Here is a 22327-nt window from a genome sequence, read left to right as displayed (position 1 = left end):
GTCCCGCTCGGTCCCCTTGTGCTTTCTGATCTAGTTGAGAGGCGTCCCTGCCCATGACAGGGGGGTTGGATTAAATGATCTCTACGGTCCCTTCCAGCCTGGGCCAGTCTAGGATTCTATGTGCCCAACCCAACTCAGAGACAAGCTGTGGAGCTCCTCCCTGCAAACCACCGTGTGTGCTAAAAGTCCACGGGAGTTTCTAAAAGCGGTAGGGTTTTCCTGGCGTTATTTTTTCTGCATAAGGAACTGCTGCACGCAGAGAGCCCGTATCCAGCTCTGGATCACGCTGGGACACAAATGACAGGAGCCTGGGAAAGGCTGGCTGCAGGACAGGATCCCTTCCTGCCTCGCTCGGACACTGCAGGAGCAGGACCCGCCAGGGAGCCGTGCAGCTCAGCCTCTGGCCAGGAGATGGGGGTGCAACATCACCTCCCGGGGCGGGGGGCACCTGCCCGTCTCGCTGCAGCGTCCCCTGGGTCGAGCGTAGGTGGCAAGAGCATCCTGGACACCAGGACGAGCTCTCCTGGGGTTGCGCTGGCTTTCCTACAGCTGTACCAGGCAGGGGCTCGCACTTCTTCAGCTTCTCTGCGTCTATTTGCAACTGAGGAGACACCAGTTTGCAGCAGCAGGTATTTTTGCTTCTTTCAGTAGCGTCTCTTACCCGTTTTTATAGGTTTTCTGTCACTTTGGCTGTCAAAGGCTTTCTTTTCTTTCTGTATGCCAATATAAACTCCCACGTATAATTTTTGCCCATTGCTAAATGTAGATACTACGTAACGCTCGTAACTAGGCCTTTAATTTCAAGTGACATTTTCTTTGATAGGATGACAACAGCCTGTCTTTATTGCAGTAAGCTCGTTCAGTTTGCTTCCAATGCACTTGAAACCATTTCCACTCCTCATCTTTCATCTTCATTTTGGTTGAAAGCAGCACAATGCATTCAGTTAATTTGGGCATCCCATCTCAGTTACCTCTTCCTTCTTATTCAGCCTGACAGCAGCTTGCCTCGCCTCTTTCTGCTGGATTCACTTTTTATTTATAGACCTGAGGACTTCCTCCTCTTTGCTCTGGTTTACTCCACAGGGTTATATGTAACTTACCTTCTGGCAATGTTCACTTTATCGCTACCCGTACCAGCCTGGGTTTCCCTGCTGACACACCGTGCTTTCCATTCCTTATGCGTTCCCTTTCCACTTAATTGTAATTTCTTTCTTGAGGTGACTGTTCATGGAGTTAGATCTGGAAATGGCTCTTAAAAACTCTTTCCTCTGGTTTGGGACAGGGATGCCTGAGAATATGAGCACGTTTCTTCTAAAGAAATGCCTCCTGAGCTTCCACGTAGATTTGCCTGTCTGCTGCAAAACACTTACGTACTCATTTTTTTCTTCCTCTATGCTGAAGCCAGGTGCAGAGCTTCTGTAATCCTCTTGACTTTTCATTTCTTCAGTTTCGGTTGTCACGTCAGCTTCAACCCCAAATGCTGAGTTTCTCTCACTCCAGCAAACATCGAGCTCCCTCCTCTCTGTGCCAGTGGCAGGTCACACCCCGATACTTTGAGCGTCTTCCATTATGAGCTGAGGAGTTTAATCTCCTCTAAAGGCAACTCAAATAGCCGTGTACCTCCCTATCGGGCTGACAATACCACCTCTTTTCACTAGTCCTAACCTGGTAAATGTTTACTCTGGTTTTCCTGTTCAAGGTCCTGTTTAGCTCTTGCCCCACTCGCCCTTAGCCTCCTCCCATCTGCTGCATTAGTGAGCGTCTTCATATCCTTCAATCTCTTATGTTAAACAAGTACTCAGAGAAACATACTATTTCTTCTGGTGCCCAGAATAATACTAAATAACTAGATATATAATTATGTTTAGGATTTTAGGTTATTGCTTTTCCTAGCTGCCTCAACTGATGCTGTTTTTTTCTTTGTCTTCCTTTAGAGGAAATATAACGTTAAGGATGGAAAACATAGGGAAATATCAATTAGTTGAGGGGTCTAAACTAATTTTCCTACAGTTGCTTAAGTTAAGAGCAGTGAGCTTCATTCCTGTATTTAGAAAACTCTCCAAAAATGTGCCCGATTCATACCTATGGGCAGCAATATATTAGAATGAGTTCAGCTGCCAAGAGTGTTTGGGAAGGGGATTTTACAAAACTATCAAGGAAACTGTCAGCATGGAACAACAGTATCAACATATGGGGTTCAATAGGAAAGTGTCAATATGTATTGACATTACTCCTGCTGCATACATGTAATACTGCATACATGTAATCCTGCAGAGAGGGCTCATAGGAGAGAGAATCTGATGGGTGGAGACAAAACCAGAGGCTAAAATTGGATTTCGGGCATGGTTTGAGCATGTATTTGAGGAGAAAAGAGTCTCTTCTTACAGTTGAAGAATTAAAAGACACTTACTGAATATCTGAATAGTCAAGGACAGAGTAGGAAAGAACCCCCCTGCAAGAGAGGGTGCAGAGAGACTAGCCAGCGGGATTCACTGCCAACGCAGAAGGATGTATTGAAACTCTAGAGGGATCTAGCATCTTGAGGAACAGGAGACGTTGCGTCTGGAAAAGAGACAACTGACGGTCAGCGTGGGAGCTGTCCCCGGGTTGTACAAACCAAGCTACGTGGAAGGTACTAAACTGGGCTGGGGTCCGTCGGAGACAGACAGCACATGGGTGATGTCCCCCGTGACTCAGTGGTCAGGCAGGTGACAGCAAAGAATGGAAAGGGAGTTGTTCCCTGGGGTGAAGGATAGCAGAGACATTTGGATCTAAGCGATGGAGCACCACAGAGAAGCGACTGGTCTGTAGAGGTTCCATTAATGTAAAAAGAGGTGGGATGAGTCCTCGGGGCAACGTAAAAGCACCTAAGTAGGAAGCTAAAAAGGATCAAGATTTTATTGGTAGCCTTATAAAATGTTCACTCTTCCACATTTCAAATGGGTCAGAGAAGTAAAAGAGCGTTTCAGGGCTTGGTTATGAAAGCCACGTTCGGGAAAGGATGGTAGAATCATAAGGAAATGGAAAACTGTAGGTGACTCGATCAAGAAAGCTGGATTCCATCTAAATGAAACCCGGCTGCTGCACAACGTAACGCAGAAGGTACAGGGAGGCTTTAAACTAGAACCTGAAGAGAAGTTGTGATGTGTAGAAGGCCACAGGGTTTGCCACCGCCAACAGTCTCAAACAAGCAGATCAGATACAAATGCTTGCAAGCTTACGTAAATCTTCTTAGCTGAAGAAAGAGATCGACCTTGTGAACATACTGTGTAGAAGAAAAGTGCGGAACGGTGTAACTGCAAGGGTGAGTTACCTAAAATGGACAAACAGAGACGTGTTGCTGGGGCAGTGGCACAACACAATGGGAAAAAAAAAAAAGTCAAGTAAGGCAAATGATATATCAACAAAATATTCCTGTTGGATTACAATTCCACTCCGAAACAGGAAAAAAACAGAATTAGGGCTATACTGTGAGCTTTCTGAGCAGAGTGCTGATGGTGATTGTCCACGCAAAGGAAATGCTCAGAAGGCAAGAAAGCAGAAAGCAAAGGAATAAAGGACATATTGACTGGGGGCCATTACTAAGAGAGCTGCAGAGACTACATTTTAGACAATAGAAATGACTGCTTTTTGGAGAACCTAACCGGCAAACCAACAAAAGTAGAAGTAACATGGCCAGTTCAGAAAGTTGACTTGCAAAGGCCATTCGGCAGAAAAGTAACCATGATGTGCCTGTATCAAATATTCTTTCAGGACCAAAATAACCCACAACAGTAATACTTTACTTAGAAAAATGAAAGTGAAGAATGCTATTAAAAAGAAATTTAAAAGAATAACCAAAAACATTAAATGCTTGAGGCAGCACGGAGGTTAAGATGCTATATTAGACTCTGAGAAAATGTACCTATCAAAATAAAGACACTGTAAAACATCCAAAAAGTCACCACAGTTGAAAGGTACGTTAAAGGAAAATATTAAAGTAAACAGCCTTCAAAACCTGGAAGTCAGCAATTTTCCAATTATTAACCAGTGAATAACCTACCATTTAAAATTGAACGTAGTAGCAGAGGAATGAAAAGCAGCAAATGTGCACCTTCTAAAGAGCTCCTGGAAAACTACAAACCAGCCAGCCTTATTTCCATACTGAACAAACTGGTAGAAGCAAATAGATGGTAAAAATGATTAGATGCAGAAATAACTCTAATCATAATGCTGGAGACTCAGCACATTTGTGTGGCAGGAGGCTGTGGCTCCAAAGCCTCTCGCAGTACTTTGAAGGAGGCAGCAAGCACACAGATGCGTCTGATGTGCTTGGTGTCAGATACGTGAATTTTCAAGGAGGTTTCGACACAGTTATTCAGCAAAGACTCTTAGAAAAATTAAGTGATCAGGGAGTATGAAGGAAGTTCTTCCCGAGGAGTAACAGTTGATTAAAGATGGGATGCATGTGCGAGCAGTAGTTTTAATTCACCCGGTGGAACCCCACCCGTCTGGTGTTGAGGTGGCTGCTTCAGAAAAGTCCTGAAAAATTGTAGAAACCGCCCATGTTGGAGTTCATGACAAAATCATTATGGGTGGTCAAAAGAAAACAGAATAATCAGAAGCTGAAAAAAGATCTGCTGGTCTAGGGTGAATAAGCAATAAAATGATGGACAAAATTCAATGCCAATAAATCCAAACTGTTGCCAAAGCCCTGACGGCCTCCGCATATTGATGAGTCCCCAGATATTAAGACCTGGGAAAGAGGGCAGGGTTCCCCTGGAAAAAAGATGATTCACCTAAGAGGCTATAAAGGAGGAGGACAAAATTGTGGATGCAGACAAGAAAGTAAATAGGAAACAGTGATTTAATGTGCTCACGTTGTGGGAATTTGGGGGCATCAAACAAGGTTATCTAGCAGTAGGTCTAATGTTTCCTCTGGCAAACTGGACAGAAAGAAGCACATCCAAGGTATAATCCTGGATGTTCTGAAACCTCTGATCTTTGCACACAAGATTGTCGAACTGTAAAACCTGCTCCTGTATCTTTCCTGTATCACCCTGACACCCTTGGATGCAGCCTGGATCGCTGGCTTTACTCAGTAACTCATCCTCTGAATTTAATTTCCACATCTGCAGGGAAAGCAATCTAAATATCTAGTATGCTCTGTATAGCACCAAGCTGTGGTATACCCAGTAGCAGACTTCTTGATTTTCTCCTGCGGAGGTATTTCTGACCACTGTTGAACAAAGAGAGACCATTTCTTTCAGTCCAGAACATTGTGTGGTTACTAGGACAGGAGAGAATTAGATATAAGACACTATTCAACTGAATAATTATCTTCCAGAACCCAAGAAGTTTCAGCTAACAAGAGGTGTTCCACCCATGGCAGAGTGGCTGGAACTAAGTGATCTAGAGTGGAACATCTCCCTGGGGAAGAAAGTCTGAAGGAGCTGGGGCTCTGCAGCTGGAGAAGAGGAGCCTGAGGGGTGACCTCATAAATGTTTATAAATATGTCAAGGGGCAGTGTCAGGAGGACGGAGCCAGGCTCTGCTCAGGGATGTCCAGTGACAGGACAAGGGGCAATGGGTACAAGCTGGAGCACAGGAGGTTCCACAGAACATCAGGAAAAGCTTCTTCGAGATGTCCAGATGTCCAGTGACAGGGCAAGGGGCAATGGGCACAAGCTGGAGCACAGGAGGTTCCACAAAAACATCAGGAAAAGCTTTTTCCCTGTGCGGGTGCCGGAGCCCTGGCCCAGGCTGCCCAGAGAGGGTGTGGAGTCTCCTGCTTTGGAGACTTTCCAACCCGCCTGGACGCGTTCCTGTGGGGCTGCCCTGGGTGACCCTGCTCTGGCAGGGGGTTGGATTGGATGATCTTTCGAAGTCCCTTCCAACCGTCAACATTCTGTGATCTTTAAGATCCCTTCCAACCCACATCACAGACCCAAACCCCTGACCCAGAACAGCAGAGCAAGGAACCAAACCTGTGTTCTAACCAATACCCTGACTCTGGGCTACAGGGAAACTCGATGTTCCTCCAGCTGACATATTCTCAGTTTTAGCTGTTCAAAATCAAGTGGTCTCAGTGCTCTAATACCCACCCCTGCAGTCAATGGAGGTGGACAGATGTTTTCAGGCAGTGATTCACTCCATTGTTCTCAGAAATTTGTCTTAGGATGCTCCAAATGCCACCAGATGTTCTCCATACTTTTTGTATAGAGACTCTACCTAACCGGTTTCAGCCAGGTTCTTCCATTTTCACTGCCCGAGTTTGATAAGGCGAGACCTCCACCCTTGGAGACGATGATGTTGAAAGCAGAGAAAGTGCAGCTTGGAGCTACAGCCCTGATGAGGGCACTGGAAGACTGAGGGTCCAGCATGTGCTGGCTGAGAAATGGAAAAGAGAATGAGAGAGACAGAGCAATGTTCAAGGAGACCTGGTGAGAAGAGAATAAAACATTGCCGGGGCACCAAATTTGGAAGAGTCTGACCTGGGGAATCACACTGTTTGTGAAGCACAAGATGATGTGCAACAGCCTGAAAATACCATGGGTGGGGAAAGATCTACAGGCATAAAACTCAGAGTCTAGTATCAAAAATGCAGTACGAGAACAGTAGTCCCAGCCCTCTTATCAGAACAGTGATGGTGACGGCCCTGGCTGAGACTACAGAGGCTGCAAAATCAGGACGGGTTGTAATAGTGGGAGACTCATCCACTCATATACATACTGGATGAATGCTTCACCGGGATGAGCTGTGGAGAAAAACTTTATGGAAGCAATAAATGATTACTTGCCAGAATTAATTAGTCTAAATTGTTTGACCCACAAGAAAAGGCACTATTCAGGATGTGGTCTGGAATGATGCACAGGACTGGGTTCCAGAGGTAGAAGTGGAAGAGCCCATTTGTAATAATGCTCACAACACAGTTTGAACCCTGCAGTGGGAGAGAGCAATCTAAATAAATGTGGCACGTGGATATTCAATTTCAAGCAAGGTAACTGTGTAAAAATGTTGCAATGAGACAAAGAAGAGCTGAAAGGAGTGGTCTGAGAACCCCAAGACGACTACAGTTTGTAGGTTGTTCAAAAACGCTGCACTGGCAGTTAAGAAATGGGTGGGCTCATTTGACACCTGTGGGTCAAAAGGGACATTCAGCAGAGACCTTCAATGGATTTTTTGCATCCGTTGCTAATGCTCATGACACCGAGATGTGTTTCACTCCCGTGAACCAGGGCCCCTTTGCTGAGGACGGGGAGGTTTCCAGTATGATCCCATCAGCAGAAAGGGCTCGGGATGCAATCCTGAGGCTCAGGTATCCCTGGAGCTGACCTCATGGCAAGGTGTGCTGCAAAGGACAAGGCACAGCCTCTTGGAAAAAGGTCAACAGGGCTACTGCAAAGGCAAGTTCTGCTTCACAGACCTGCTGGAGTTTGGTGAAGGGTGAGCACATGGATAAAGGGAGCAGGCATATTTCTAGGTTTTCAAACAGCCTTTGACAAGCTTCTTCCTCAAGGCTTTTTAAGCAACTAAGTTGCCATGGGCATAGAGAAAAGGTCTTGTTATAGAGGAAAGGGCTTCTTATAGACTGAGAGCTGGTGAAAGCACAGGGTGCAATGGGTAGCTGCTTACTGGTCATTGCTCAGCATGGGTAGGAGTCAGCAGTGATGCCCCAGAGACTGGTCCTGGGACTGGTTTTCATCCTCTGGGTGACCTCAGGCATGGACAGGGGCAGTGAAATCCCCACGTTTGCAGAGGATCCTCAGCTCCTTCAGGTTTTTGGATACCTCACGGAAGGTGGGGAAATCCAGAAGGACCTCAGAGAACTGAGCAAGTGGACAAGTATGTGGCAGATGAACTTCACTGTAGGAAAATGTGTGGTACCCACAGGAGAAAACGATCTGGTCCGGGGCTGTATGATGCTGAACCTGGAACAGCTCAGGAAGGAGTTCAGAATCATCATCAGCAGTTCTATGAAATCATCAGCAGAGCATGCAATGGCAGCTAAAAAATTCCATGAATGCAGCAAGGCTGATGATGACAGAGAACATCATTTTGACCCTCTGCAGCACGTCGCTGCAGCCGTATCTCGGGGGCTGTCTGCTGGTCTGGTCTCTGCCTCTCAAGAAGGACATAGTGAGGTTAGAGAGGGTGCAGAGAAAGATAATTAAAATATCTGAGGGATGCAGCAGCTGCTGTGTGAGGAGAGACTGAAAAGGCTGAGGTCTTCATTTTAGGTAAGAAAAGGGCAGGGAGAGTGGATAAGATGGAGGCTTGGAAAACTATGAAAGCAATGACTGAGCAGAATGTAGGACAGTTGTTTTACCAGTTTGCAGCACTAGAACTAAGGGCACTTCATTAAATTGGTGGGAGATTGGTTTAGAGCATTTAGACAATGAGTGAGAGCACAGACAATAAGTACAGAACAGGCACTGAGGGGAAGAGGTAGGGATGCCTGGAACTATTGTGTATGCTGTGGGGATCACAGATAGCAGCTTTGGCTGCTCTACCCAAAGAGCATCAGCTGGAGACAGATTTTAGGCTAAGTGGAGCATCACCTAACCTGGAAGAACATTTTTTTTTTTACATTTTTAAGAAATGAAGCAGCACTCATAGCCAGATGTGCCCAGGAAGTGTCAGTGTTGGCAGCTGAGCAGTTAATGCCATCTGAAAGCTAAACAGCAAAGTAAGAGCAAGAGGATGGAGCAGCAGAAGGCAGAGCACAAAAATGAAACCTGACATTTATATCAGGAAATGAAGAGGAGAGTATATGATTATCATGGAGACACAAAATAAAAAAAAAATAAAAAAGAGAGCTACATTATTCAGTGGTTTGGTAAAGAATATTTTCTCAGTGTCACCAGTCTTTACCACAGTAGTTGTTGCTTTTTCTTACCTGTATGTACCAGCAAGAACTTGGTCACAATCAATTAGGACAAACTTCTCGAGAATCTGGCCTGTAAATTTCTTGCCTGCTTTACTGTAGTATGTGTCTCCACTCACACATCTTATGCGCATGTTCTGAAACCAAAGAAAAGCAGAATGGGTAAGGGGACACGCATCGGACTAGAGTGAAATGTTCCTCCATGTGTCATTGGTGGATTCCCTCAAGCAGGAGCTCCTCTCCCAGAGGTAAAATGCAGTGAGGCATGAAGTATTTCTTGGCTTCTGCGTACCAAATATTTTGTCTCACTGTCTGCTTCGACAAGATAAAAATATCAGCAAATATTAACAAGTCACACTTAGGTAGGAATGCTGGTGTGAAAAAAAGTTGGAGATTCCTAAGGTCATGCCTGAAGTATGTGAGACTCTACAATTTCTTCCAGATTATTAAAAATATTCAACTAACCACACGAGCTGATGACTCTGTGTTTAAACTAAATTTCGACCCATAACAACTAGGCAGTTTTGAATCAAGCAAATGCGCTGTTCTGATTTTATACAGCCACAGCCTTCCTAAAACCAAAACACTGTTCAATAAGAAACAAGTGACCGAGGTCACTGCTGGATCTCATGTACCCCATGTTGGGGGTGTCGGGAAGTAAAAGGGTCGTAAGGAAGTAAAAGTGTCACACTTGCAGGGAGAAGCGGACACGACAGGTGACCCAAATCTGACCAGCAAAGTATTCCACTCCATTCCATTCCATTCCATTCCATTCCATTCCATTCCATTCCATGGCCACAAGGGTCAAGCTCTCTTCTTCAATGCCCAGTTTCCGGGGAGGATTCCTTCTGTTTTTCTGCCCTTGATCCTGACCCATGAGTTCCTTCTGCTGCCGGGTCCTGGGACCTCCCTGGCGCTGCCTGCCCTGCAGTGTCGGTGGGGATTGCTCCTGGGGGGACGTAGGGTGGTGGTGGGGAGGAGAGGGGGTTGGATTCAATATTGGGTTTGTATATATTTCATTATTTTCTTATTAGTACTATTATTGTTTCATTAAAGCTGTTTTAGTTTTCTTTTCCTATCCATAAGTCTCTTTCTCTTATTCCCTTTTCCTTCCCCTTTGGGGAGGGAAAGGGGTTATTAGAGAGCATCTGTCAGTCATTCAGTGGCCAGCCCAGTTCTAACCCTTGACATAGGCTTAATTGCCTTTTATCAGGATGTTTAAAAATGATGTTAAAATTTTCTGTTGCTATACTCAAGTGAAGCAGACTTGACCTTCATCTGTTCAAAGAACTACTCTAATACACCTTCATCCCGTAAAACCAAACGCCCAGCACAAAACACGTCTCTCGGTATCCATCAGGAGCCTTTCTCGAAATGTTTTTTTGCTCGTAATAAAAGCTCCGTGCACCTCAGCTGGCGAAGGCAGAAGAGAACAGTCACTGGAAACAGTTACTGGCCGGCTCTACATGACACAGTGCCAAAGAAAACATCTCATATGTAAATAGCCATCCCTAAGGCTGCACCTGGGCTGGCCTGCCAGAGCACCCCTCGCCGCCCCGCCAGGCCAGCAACTCGTCACCCGCAGTGGCTCTGGCACACCTGGAGCTCTCACAGCAGGTAGATCCCTTCGTGGGCAGCTCAGACCTGCCTAGCACCAGCCCTGCAGAAGACCAAGACCCAGGATGGCTGGTATGGGCCGTGCGCACCCTGGGTGAGGTGGGTGCTGCCCGTGGCTGGTGGGTGCTCCTGGTGTGGTTTTTTGTGGGGGCACGCAGCCTCCCCCCTGCCACGCAGCAGGTTTCAGACGCAGCAGTTTGCAACAGCCAGCGCAGAGCTGCAGACAAGAAACTAGCACAAATAGTTGTGGTTCTCCTACAGAGGTTCTCTGCAGGGTGCAGACCCACGCCCTGCCACCGCCCTTCCAGGAGCTGCTCCCTGGCACAGCTGTGCCCCCTTCTCCCCCTCCTCCTGCCCCCCAGGCAGGCCGAGCACCGGGGGCTCCCCAGGCTGCCCAGGGACTGGCTCACCCGGTCTCTGGCCTCCCGTGGGGTTCATGGGGCAGAAGTTGTGCCTCAGGTGGTGAGGAGGAGGAAGCAGCCAGCCTGCGGCAGGTGACTCCCTTCCTGAGGGCTTTCCTCTTCAGTCAGGAAGGCGGAAATATCTGCAGGCAGGAGGTGGCCTTCCTGGAAACATCTGCTGGGGGAGCTCCTCACAGCAGGGTGGGAAAGGCTCGACTCATCGCACCGAGGAAGTCTCCCTGCCCACACAAGGAGCATCGTTGCCTTCAGGGCTTCGTAACAGCAGCAAAGCTCCTCCAGACTGGTGTCCCTCTGACCCAACAGTCCCTCTCTCACAGTGGGCAGCAGCAGCCGGGGAAGAGCAGGAAGAGGGCAATCATTGATGATGCTGCACCCTAAAATTGCTGCTGATGCTGTTTTCTGCTCAGGGAATTCCCTCTTGTGGTTTGTCTTAGTGGGAACCCCTCCTGGGCCTCTTCTCCGAGCGCTTGTCTGGTCTCCTCTTGAATCCACGAAACTTTCAGCAGGGACAGAGCTGAAGCTTCACAGTCTTTGCACTGCAGCTCTCACTCGTTGCCTTCTTGTGGCCCAGAACACGTCCTCTTCAGTCACCCGTGAGAAACTTCTTCCCCGTAAGGATGGTTGTGCATTGGAACAAGTTATCCAGAGAGGTTGTGCAGCCTCCGTACTTGGAGACTTTCAAGACTCGACCCGGTAAGGCCCTGAGCCCTCTGTCTGACCTCAAGGTGACGATGCTTTGAGCAGGAGGTTGGACTTGAGGACTTCCTGAGGTCCCTGCCAACTTGTGTTAACCTGGGATAGTCTGAAGGGCCACCACAAGTTGCTGATACAGAGCAAGATACTCTGGATGCTTGGGAAGGTGTTCACCTAATCCTGTTGCCAGTCAACAAAGGGATTTTTTTCTTCCAGTGCTGAGGCTTTAGTAATACTAATTCTCACTGAGAGGAGCTTCCTCACTCCCCCAGCAAAGTTTTAACCACTTCAAGTAAGGGATATCCTACAGATTTGTCAGCACAGTATTTCTCCACTCCCTCTATCCTTGGCAAGGCAGGGTAAGTTTCTGCTATCTGGCTCATTTTTTTTTAATTTATTCCATCTTCTTCTTCCTCTTAGCAATCTAAACAGGCCCTGAATTGTCCAAATATTATGAGAATGCTGCGGTCTTGCAGGAAAGCCAGACAGCCAGGTACCACTCTCACCCAATTTAGACAGGAGTTTTAGGTCCAGCAGATGGCCACTTGACAAAATCCAACAGCGAAGTCTTCTGCTGTGACCACTGCCAACGCTTGATGCACCACCGCAGGATTTGCTGATGTTCAGCACCAGGATTTGACACCTGTGGGCTCAGAAAACGTTTCTAGAAATAAAGTGCCGGAGGGGCAATTGCCCCAAATTCTCCATTAAACCCCAAATTGTCAGCAATTATTCCAAATGGAGATGGATGCAACATCCTGTTGCAACTCAGAACCAGGAGTCAAATATGTACGCTCATTGCACTCGGATGTGAATATCAAGCATGGATGTTAACGTCCTGCTTGAGGGGCATCAGCTGAAGAGGCACTTACCTGCCGGTGAGTCACTGAGCGGAGGAGGCAAGTGTTAATTAGCCAGTCAAGCACAAGACATGACGTCAGGTCTAATAAAGAGACGGAGACATCTCCATGGATGTAAACTCCTTCTAATTTTAATTAAAAACAACAGCCAGGCTCTTGGACAAGAAGCAAATAAAATAAGTCTTGGAGAGATGGAATTCATCTCGATCCATCAGGTGACTCGAGTGATGCAGTTGTTTATGAAAGCAAACACGCTGCAGCACGAACAGCTGCCGTCTCAAGATGCGGGATGAAAAGATGAGAAGCAGGAAAGGACAGAGCATCACCAACATGGGGAAGAAGGAAGCCTCTCTAAATTAATCTTTGTGCAGAGGGGTTAAAAATGAGGGGAAATCAAGACATTTGTAACTGCATCTATTCTGAATGCTGCAAAACTTTTTTTTTTTTTTTGCATTTTCCCCATTCTGTTTCTGTTAAGAATGGTTTCGAGGTGCCTGGATAATTTCCAAGCGTTCCCCACCAAGGTGAAGGGAAAACCTAAAGAGAATCAGTTTTCCAGGGAAACATACGCACCCAGTGATGGAGCACAGCCAGGTCGAACAAATGACAGCAAAAAACCAACTTCCATTGATAGGTGGTAGCCAAAAAGGACACACGGGAAGCAGCAAAATTCTGGGGGGTACGCTTCTGAGTCTGCAAGTTCCCAAGAGAGCTCGTCGTGCCGACACATTAATTTTTATGGTTTGCCTGCTCTGGGCACCACACAGCACTGCTGACAGGCACCCCACGAAGGGGCGAATCAGGCTCTTCACAGGTTCCTCACGAACCCACAGCTGACTGGCAGAGCCTCAAAGCAGATCTTAACACGAGATCTTTAACAGGCGCCTTTACAGTGCAGCAGGGCTGGGAGGAAACGGTAGGGTTTGCTTTGGGACATCTGAAGGGACTCGGCGCTTCCCTTCCCCACCCGGCTCTGGCCAGAATCTAAACTGGGCTCAGGGATCTGCACTATGAGCAATTTAAGCCTTGCAATTCTATGTCCTAGAGCAGGGGCTGTGGGGAGATAAGGAAAGGAGACGATACAGGTCCACATGAACCTAAGTTTTCTGGTCTGCCTCTTTCTGCCTATCTGCAGCAGCCCAGGAAAGCGTTCCGTAATGCACTGCATCTTATTGGCCCTGGCCTCACACTTCTTGCACATAAAACTAAAATGAGGACCACAAAACATCAAGACATGGGGATAGGAGGCTCCTCCACTCCTTTCCCTGTGCTTCCAGACAGATCTTAATCTCCTAGACCAAACAGCCAAGGTCTCTTAGCTTGGGACAGCGGGAAAAGGGACAGGTCTTAGGGAAGCAGAGGGAGCAGAACAAAGAGTATTCCAAGATCTGTTTATCATATCCAGTGTGTGACTGAAAACTTACTGGGAAGTTGTCTTGAGTAAGAGTCATTTTATTGCACATTTCCACAAAATGCTTCAAGTACTTTTCATCCAGGATCAGGTAAACAGGGACGTGCCGTCTGCTTGAAGCCTCCAGCAGGTCACAAAGTATTTCCATGTCTGTAAACAGATCCATCACAATTGCTATCACCTAGCCAGGAGAAAAGAGGTAGGGGGGGGAGTTAAAACCAAGAGACTCTTGAAACTTCATGCCCAAGTGAATTATGCTTTAAACTAAGTATTTGAGTCTCCTGAGTTACTGAGACGAGCGGAGATTGCTTCTGGACCTTTGTGTTTCCCAGCCCTTACCCCACCGTGGCAGATAAAATCACTTTTAATAACTGTGAGGACATTCCCCACCCAGCTACCCCCTGTCTCATCTGCCATTCACAGAAAGAAGCAGCTGGAAGGGTAACGCACACGCACAAACACTGAGTAGCAACAAGCATGCATTGCCTAAAGCAAACACACCAGAAATACAGCACGGAAGAGCTGAGACTGACCAAAATCGTTATTCGATCGGTGCAAGTGACTCCACGGATGACTAGCCTATTCATATAAAGCAATATTATTTTTTCCAGGAAGGACCCACTGCCAGGTAAGAGAGAAGGTATCTTGATCAAGTGCATACATGTCCTTGTTCCAAGATTACATCCTAGACAACCAGACAAAATAGGAGAATAACATGTGTGGGAAGGATCCCTTTCCCTGCTGGCAGCACTCCTGCTAACGCAGCCCAGGATGCAAGTGATAGTTAGGAAACATAACAGTAGGAAGAAAGAATAACACTAACATTATTTAAAAAAAAGAAAAATAAATGAAGAAAATCTGCCTCAGTGAGCTGAAGACTTGCAAGGTAAGGTCTCCAAGGGAGCAGTTTTAAGAAGGAAAAGATTTTTAAGGAGAACTGCCAGTTCTTTAAAGGCTGAGATTGAAGAAAGCCGTGACAACCCATCCCACGGTGGAGATGGGGTGGGAGGGAGCAGACTTGACTAAAGGAATTCTCAAAAAACTGAAAGGAAAACACAGAAAGTGGAAGGTAGGTCATGACAAGTAACAACTACAAGCTAGATGACCCAGAACCAGAAAATTCAAAGTACGGTATGACCTGCAACCAGAACAACAGATGAAGGGAAATCGACCAAAAAAAGATTAAGAGGTGACTGGAAAAGCTGTTCCACTGATCCTGACAGAGCGAGGCTGCCAGCAGACAATGCCAGGGCGGCCGTTATTTAGATCAGGAAGGGACTGCTGGGATCCACTTGTTGGCCGTCACTGGGCGAGGAATCAGGGGATGTCTCGGGGAAGGAAGGAAGGAAGGAAGGAAGGAATGGGCCAGAGAGCAGCTGGATAATTTGTCAGGCCTCACAAACTTCACCTGAGGGTGCTTGCAGAGCAATCCAATGACTTTGGTCTTGAACAATTAACAATTAGCACTGAGAACTCGGCGAAGGTGGCTGGCTTCATTGCAAAAGCTGAAAAAATACAGACCAAGTGCTTCAGCCCCAGCCTTTACCATGTCTTAGCAGTAAATAAGGTAACCGGTACTTCTAAGTTGTGTGCAGAGTGGATATTGAGGTTTTGCACCTAGCAAATGGAGATGACCCCAAACACACTGAGTTTTGGAGTCAAGCTCTGGTGGCCTACTCAGCGTGTGTGCCCTGCACTACACCCTGCACACAAACTGCAGGGCAGAGTGTGTTCTGCTGCTCATCATGCATCCCGTGGGAATCCTGCTGTCAACCACCTCCTCTGCTTGTCTTAGAGCACGGCCACGAGTGCAATTTGCCCTTAAACAGTCCAAATGCCCCTACGGAGCAGACCATGCAGGGTGAGCTTTCCTCTGCTACTTCTGCACAGCTGCTCCTCTTCAAACAAAGAGTTAAATGCACAGGACACCAGTGAGATTGACTTTTGTGTGCGTGGTGGTTCAAGCTTTAAATAGGAAAAGGTTGATTCATGTTCTTGCATCTGACCTGGAAGAAATTTGGAAAAAGAGGAGAGGGGATCTACAAGCATCACTGTCCTTGGATGTGGGGACAGGCTCGTGCCTCTGCCCCAGACCAGCACGCTGGCTCCAGTTCACCCACTGCCCAATAGCTCCCTTTAATAAATAATAAAATAATAAACTCCCTTTTTCCAGGCTCATACTCGTGGCCCAGGGGCTGAGCAGGGGCAGCTGCCACAGCCCCCTTTTTCCAGGCTCATACTGGTGGCCCGGGGGGGAGCCAGGCCGAACTGCCACAGGCAGAGTAGCTTCCCCACGCTCCTCTGCCCAGTTTTCTGCTTGGCAAGCTGGCTCCTCTCAGCCCCACCAGGAAAGACCTTCTGCACCAGAGCCAGGGCAGAGGAGGAAGGCGATGCCAAAAGGTCGCTTCCTGCCCCCTTGGGGATTAACCCTGTTGCAGATGGACAAGATTTCTTGGCTCCATCTGATTTGTCCCCGAAGATCGTCTCTGTGATGATACCTTACACTGTCATTGGTCCTTAACATCTTGCAGAAGACCCTAGGCTGAGCCCAGCATGGCAAGTTTGGGAAAGAACCTTCCTGGAAGCTGGTGTGAACCCACAAGGCAGCTGTCATTAAACTCCTCTCCAGAAACGGACCCATCTGGCACGGACAGTGGAGTCAGCCCTCAAAGAGCTCTGAAAGCAGTGAGAAGCATCTTCAGCTTCCCAAATAAATGTTGCTATCAGCACCAGGTACCACCGAGACGCCCACCAAAAAAGCAGGACTTCGGCATATCTCTCCTCATTGGCCTTCAGCCGAAGACCAAAGACAACTCAGCCCTAAGATTGTGCTGTCCCACCCATCCTCTAACAACGAAGTACTAAAAAGAATTATAGCGCAAACCTTGCGTAAGGCCTCAGGTAAGTCCCTCTCAGCCACGTCTGCCTCACGATAGTCCAGCTCATCTCAAACTTAGGTCTGAGGCAGCCTTGGCCCTGAAGACAATTTAATCTTGGCTTGGGAAGCTGATATGAAGGAGTCAAGTGAGACCGATGCTCCTTTGTCCCCAGACCCCACAAGCTCAGAGGCTCTGCCTGTCCCTAGCGTGCCCAGCATGTCCACACCATATCGCTTTTCCCTACCAGTGCTTACAGAGTTCAGGCAACAGAGTTTCGGGCTGTTGCTTTCCCCTAAACAGCACCGCCTGTCTGTGGCGCTCATGGTGAGAGCGACGGGGCTGTGCAGGCAGCAGCACAGCGGCATGGGGACACTCGTGTCACTCAGTGCCCTGGGCTGGCTGCAGCCAGCCGCCAGGCAGAGCTGCACCTCCCGACAGCTTCGTGGCAGGGCCCCGATGTCAGCGCGGGACAAAGCACCCTGGGCAGGAGGACACCAGCTGGTGCAAGCTGGGTGGAGCCCCGTGTGACAGTCAGACTCACGTTTTCCGAAGCGGGTCTCGCCTGGCATCAGGAGGTGGAACAGGCTACAGCCCTGTTCACGGCCTCCTCACGTACGGTCCTTCACAGGAGGGATCTGGGTAGAGTTGCTCCTGGGTGGTAGTGGCCAGCACCCACAGCCAATGTGGGGCACCACGGCTGGCAGCCCCCTGCACGCTGTGAGTTTCGGAAAGGGAGACGCAGGTGCCCATGGTGGGGCTGCTCATTCCAAGGGCAGGTGCCACCGGACAACCATAAGGGCCACTTTACATCACCATATTGCTTTATATCACCATATCATAGAATCCTAGAATGTCTTAGGTTGGAAAAGACCTTAAAGATCATCTAATTCAACCCCCCTGACATGGGCAGGGATGCCCTTAACCAGCCCACGTTGCTCAAAGCCTCATCCAACCTGGCCTTGAGCATCTCCAGGGAGGGGATATCCACAATCTCTCTGGACAATTTATTCCAAAGTCTTGCCACCCTCGTACTGAAGAATTTCTTCCTAAGATCTAATCTAAATCTATTCTCCTTCAATTTAAATCCATTTCCCCTTGTCCTGTCACTGGATACTATTACCAAAAGTCCCTTCCAGCCTCCCTGTAGGTTCCCTTCAGGCACTGAAGCACCTTTTAGGTCCCCTCAGATTCTTCCCTTTTCAAGACTGAACACCCCCAGCTCTCGCAGCCTGTCCTCATAGCAGAGGTGCTCCAGCCCCATTCACACCATGTCACTTTATATCACCATATCCTCTCAGCGAGCAAAGCAGGCAGCTCTTATAACAACATCAGGTTAAGCCCAAAGTCAAGAATTTTAGAGGGAAGAAGCTCCTGAAAGTCTTCCCCTTGAAGTCTCTTAAGAACGCATTGTCACAAAAGTGAGGTCTAAAGCCTTGAAGATAATTTCCAACAGCTCTAAAAAGCAGTGGAAGTCAGGTACCCAAGGACCAGCTCCAGTTCAGGCTCCCAACAACTCACATCTTATATTTAAAAGCCTTGGCCTTGCAAACCTGTATGCCCAGTGCCTCCAGCCCCTCGGTTCCAGCCTCGCCATGCTGATCACAGCCTCCAAGGCCACGGCACAGCCTGGACGGGTCTGGACATTGCAGCGACACAGCTGCCCCACAGGCTCTGCAAAATTCACACCTTGTGATGGTAGGGTTAAATCATGATAGTTCTAAATCCACTTCTGGAAACTCACAATTCAGCAATTACTGCAGTCATCACTTCGGGAATTACAGCACCCCGCTGTGGTTGCCATCTGTCTGGTTTCTAACCAGCACGGCTGGTTTTACTGGTATTTGCCAATAGCAGTGTGGGTTTGGTCATTACTGGAGTGTGCCATTTGAAACGATACAGTGCTTCTCTGGGGGACCATCGGGGTCCCTTCTACCATCTCACGTCAACGCAGACGCGCAGGCAGCGTCCGCGTTTTGCAAAAGGGGCGGAAGAAAGAGCATGGACAGCTCGATATAGATTGGAGCTCATCCAAGAAAAATCAAATTGTAATAGTATTATCAAATGAAGGCTAAGGTGTGGCTGCGCTGCATCTTCTTATGTCTGCAAAGAGAAAAGCTCAAATCTGGAAAATACATCTTCAAAGCCAGCTGGTTAAACAGAGCAAAGTAGAAAGACAAACCGCACCAGCAAAAGGGACCAATAAAACAAATGTCCTTTTTGCTGATTTGACAGTACAAATACGCTGTTGCAAAATATGTCAGCTGATGTTTTTCTGTATGACTGTACAGGAGAAAACAGCAAACAGCCTTTCAAGACACACGCCTGCCTGTCTATAGGACCCAGGAAATGCATTCAGGGATCTCACCATCTTTCCCATCAGCACCGTATCCCCCTTCTATGTTAAGTGTAAGCACCCAGCAGGAAAAACGCCCTAAAGGAGCTATATATGACAAGAACTTAAAGTCTAGTGGAGAAAACATCTGAAATGCAGAAAGAGTAGTTGAAAGGCAAAAAAGCGAGCAGTTCTCCGCACAGTTGCTATTGGCACTGCCAGCAAAAGATGTTTTTACCTCTGGGTTGCCCTTTTGTCATTAAAAGACATACAGGTAACATCCGTTTGGATGGTTGGATGAGCAAAATGACTCAGTAACTACTTAAAGATGTGTAACTGAGGTTTTGAATGAGCTGGAACTGCCGTCAGTCATGGAGTTAATCATGGGCAACACTGGCCAGAGCTCCTAACCTAGAAGCCAGTAAAACACCAGTAATAAACCAGTGAGGTGATTGAAAACTCATTCTCACATTTCGCACAACAGTCAAAAACACTGTGTGAAAACCCCCAGCTTAAAGATAAAGGGCTGAAGATTGTCAGCGCTTTTTCAATCCAAGCGAAAAAAAGTAAAAAAAGCTCAAAATGTACTTAAAGTACCTAAAAAATAAAGCTTCTACCGCCTGGGCAACCTCCCTGCAGCAACAGAGAAGTTCCTGTGAACGGAGGAAGCAGCAAGATGTTTTTCTTGTCGTTTAAAGGATCAGAATGTCAGCAGAGATCCACTACACGTGCTAAGTGGCAAGGTGACATTTCCCGGTAGCCGTTTACTTTGTGCATTCTGCCATGACTACGTCCTAATCCCCATTGCTGAAAAGGACACAATAAGTGTCACAGGACTTTTCAGATCATTTAAGATATCATAGATCAGCTGCCTGCAAGGACAAACAAAGCTTTTTCGCATTTACTTCCTGGACAAAACTTCCCGTATTTGCCTACAAAGGTGCAAGAGAAGTTCAGGCATTAAGCAACGGCTGCTTGCAACTGAGCAGCGGCTTACGTGGCAGAACGGTTTTCTTTTGGACAAAAGATCCCAATTTACCCCATATCACACCCAAATTCCGACGCGGTGTGGTTCTTTGACGATGTTACGCCGCACAGCAATCTCAGTTGCTGGGGACGAGATAACTTGTGTTCGCTCCGCGCTGCACATGGGGACAGAAGATCACACCCGTGATCTCAGTCAGCCTGGGAACAGCTCATCTTCTGGCCAGGCTTAGCACTTCTTTATCTCCCACTTTCTGCACTAGCAAGTAATGAACTTAAGGAGTGTCTGTAAAGTTAAATAAGAAATTACTGGAGTGATAAGAGAAGCTGCCTTGAAGCAGACCAGTCAAAAGTGAACTTTGCACTAAACGTTTACTCAATATTGCCACCCTATCGAGATGAAACACTACAAAAGAAAATTAACATGGAACAGACGAAAAGAAACATGAACAGGACAAAGACAATAAAAGCTCAAAATGCGTCTGAGATACAGCTGTCTGAGCTCCTGCTTTACTACACCGTATAGTGGCAAAGTAAGAGAAACAAGAAGGAGCATAATTTAGTGAGTAAATTCAGGCACATTGCTTGGTAGGCAATTATTGTAGTCATCCAGTTTTTATTACATCCCAGGACTGGCAACCTCTACCCAGCAGAAACTGCGTGATGGGGCAAACGGGCTGATCTTAACTCATCTTCAGAGAGGCACAGACATCAAGTCTAGAAGATATGATGATGCATTCTAACCTACTTCAAGCCACAAGGCAGGGCTTTTCAGTCCCATGAGTTTACTCAGGTCCTGTGCTCTGCTCCAGCAAGTCACCAGTGGCACCTTCTCGTCCAGGGGTCGAGAAAAGCCCTGGCCATGCCAACGCCCTTGCAGAGGGCGGAAGGGCAGGCTGGAGCACCCTCACCAGCTGAGGACAGCAAAATGTTAACACCGCGCACCCGGCTACTCACTCACTCCAGGCTTTGGTACAGAGCTTTGCATACCTGCAGCTACAGAGCAGAGTGCCTTAAAGGGCACTGCCTGCATGACGCCAGATCCCAGGCAGAAAGAAATCACCGAAAGGAGCAGGAACAGTTACAGGTCTGCTAGAGAGAAAGCAATCGCGTGGTGCCAGACATCCAGAGAGCAGCAAACAGCTTGGAGCACATGTGGGACCAGCCACCAGGACTTGGGTGCTGCGGCACAAGACCCTGCTCAAGGGATGCAGCTCTATACGTACCGTCCGCGCCCGGCTGATCAGAGACCGGAGCAAATCCTTAATGCTGTTAGCTTTGTTTCTTTGGAAAATCACAGTGGCTTGAGTCTGGCCTGACACTGTGAAGAGAGGTGTCCCTGGCCACCCCAGCTCCAGCTCTGGAGGGTGCACATCAGACATGAGCGGGAAGTAGGTGCCAGACGTTAGCTCAGAGTTGAGGGAAGAGCCATCTCCAGCATCTGCGTCGCCAAGATCGGCCTCTTTGTCTTTCATTGCGTTGGGATCTGGAAAGCTTTGGTTTTTCTGACAGCTCATATATTCCATGTCCAGGGTGGAAAGAAAAGGCAGCTCCCGCTCCTCAGTGATGGCACTCAGGTAGCCGCGTTCCCCCTGCTCGAGGAAGGCGTCTATGGCAAGCCTGGCTGTTTCACTGTGCTGGAGCACCAGTGGGGTGGGCTCCCTCCACCACGGCTTCTTCAGCTGCTCCAAGCGGCTCTTCAGCGGTCCAGACACCCCTTGCTGCCCCCCGTAGCTGCGGTGGAACTGGGGTCTCACCTCTACTGCTAGGTAGTTGAACATGGCCGGAGCTGCCGACGCCAAGAAGCGTCTCTCCAGCTGGATTAGTCCTCTGTCCGACTCCAGGTCTCTCCTGGTCCCCTTGCACTCCCGAGCTCTTCCCAACAGGTTCCTTCAGGACTCAGCATGAGCTCCACTCCTCCGCTCTGGAGTTAATCACCAGGTACAGCCTCCCACTCTGGGGGAGGAGCCGGCTTTCCCCAGCTCCCTCCTTGGCTTCCTCAGACGTACACCTGATACTTGGTGCTCAGAGTATCCCTTTTGCAAGGGGAGGAAGATCAGCTCTTCAAGCTGCTCCTTCCTTTTCCTTTTAAATGATTCATGTACTGCCTCCCCTTCACTACTGAGAGGTCCCCACCCTTGGCCAAGCAGGCTCTAACCTGTTTTGTCCCTCACTGTGCTCACAGTGGAAATGCAGATCCTGAAACTTGTTCCTGCTTGAAATTTGTTTCAAATCAAACACGCTTCTCAGTGTCAGTTATAATG

At 47.9% G+C, this 22327-nt stretch overlaps 1 protein-coding gene across 1 annotated transcript; it reads right to left on the bottom strand.

Annotated features, from left to right (window-relative positions):
- Positions 1-6214: 6214 nt before the first annotated feature.
- On the bottom strand, positions 6215-21956 carry LOC104275443 (protein FAM83C-like; the record flags this gene model as incomplete). The annotated part of the gene is made up of 4 exons (XM_009871407.1): positions 21290-21956; positions 13882-14049; positions 8878-9002; positions 6215-6368 (listed from the first exon to the last, which is right to left on the bottom strand). Coding segments are annotated over exons 1-4 (1002 nt in total), but the record flags the coding sequence as incomplete, so codon positions are not given.
- Between the last annotated feature and the right edge of the window lie 371 nt (positions 21957-22327).

Source organism: Apaloderma vittatum, unplaced genomic scaffold (genome assembly GCF_000703405.1).
Source record: "Apaloderma vittatum isolate BGI_N311 unplaced genomic scaffold, ASM70340v1 scaffold19836, whole genome shotgun sequence".
Taxonomy (NCBI): Eukaryota; Metazoa; Chordata; class Aves; order Trogoniformes; family Trogonidae; genus Apaloderma; species Apaloderma vittatum.
This window is presented reverse-complemented; position numbering and strand designations above follow the sequence as displayed.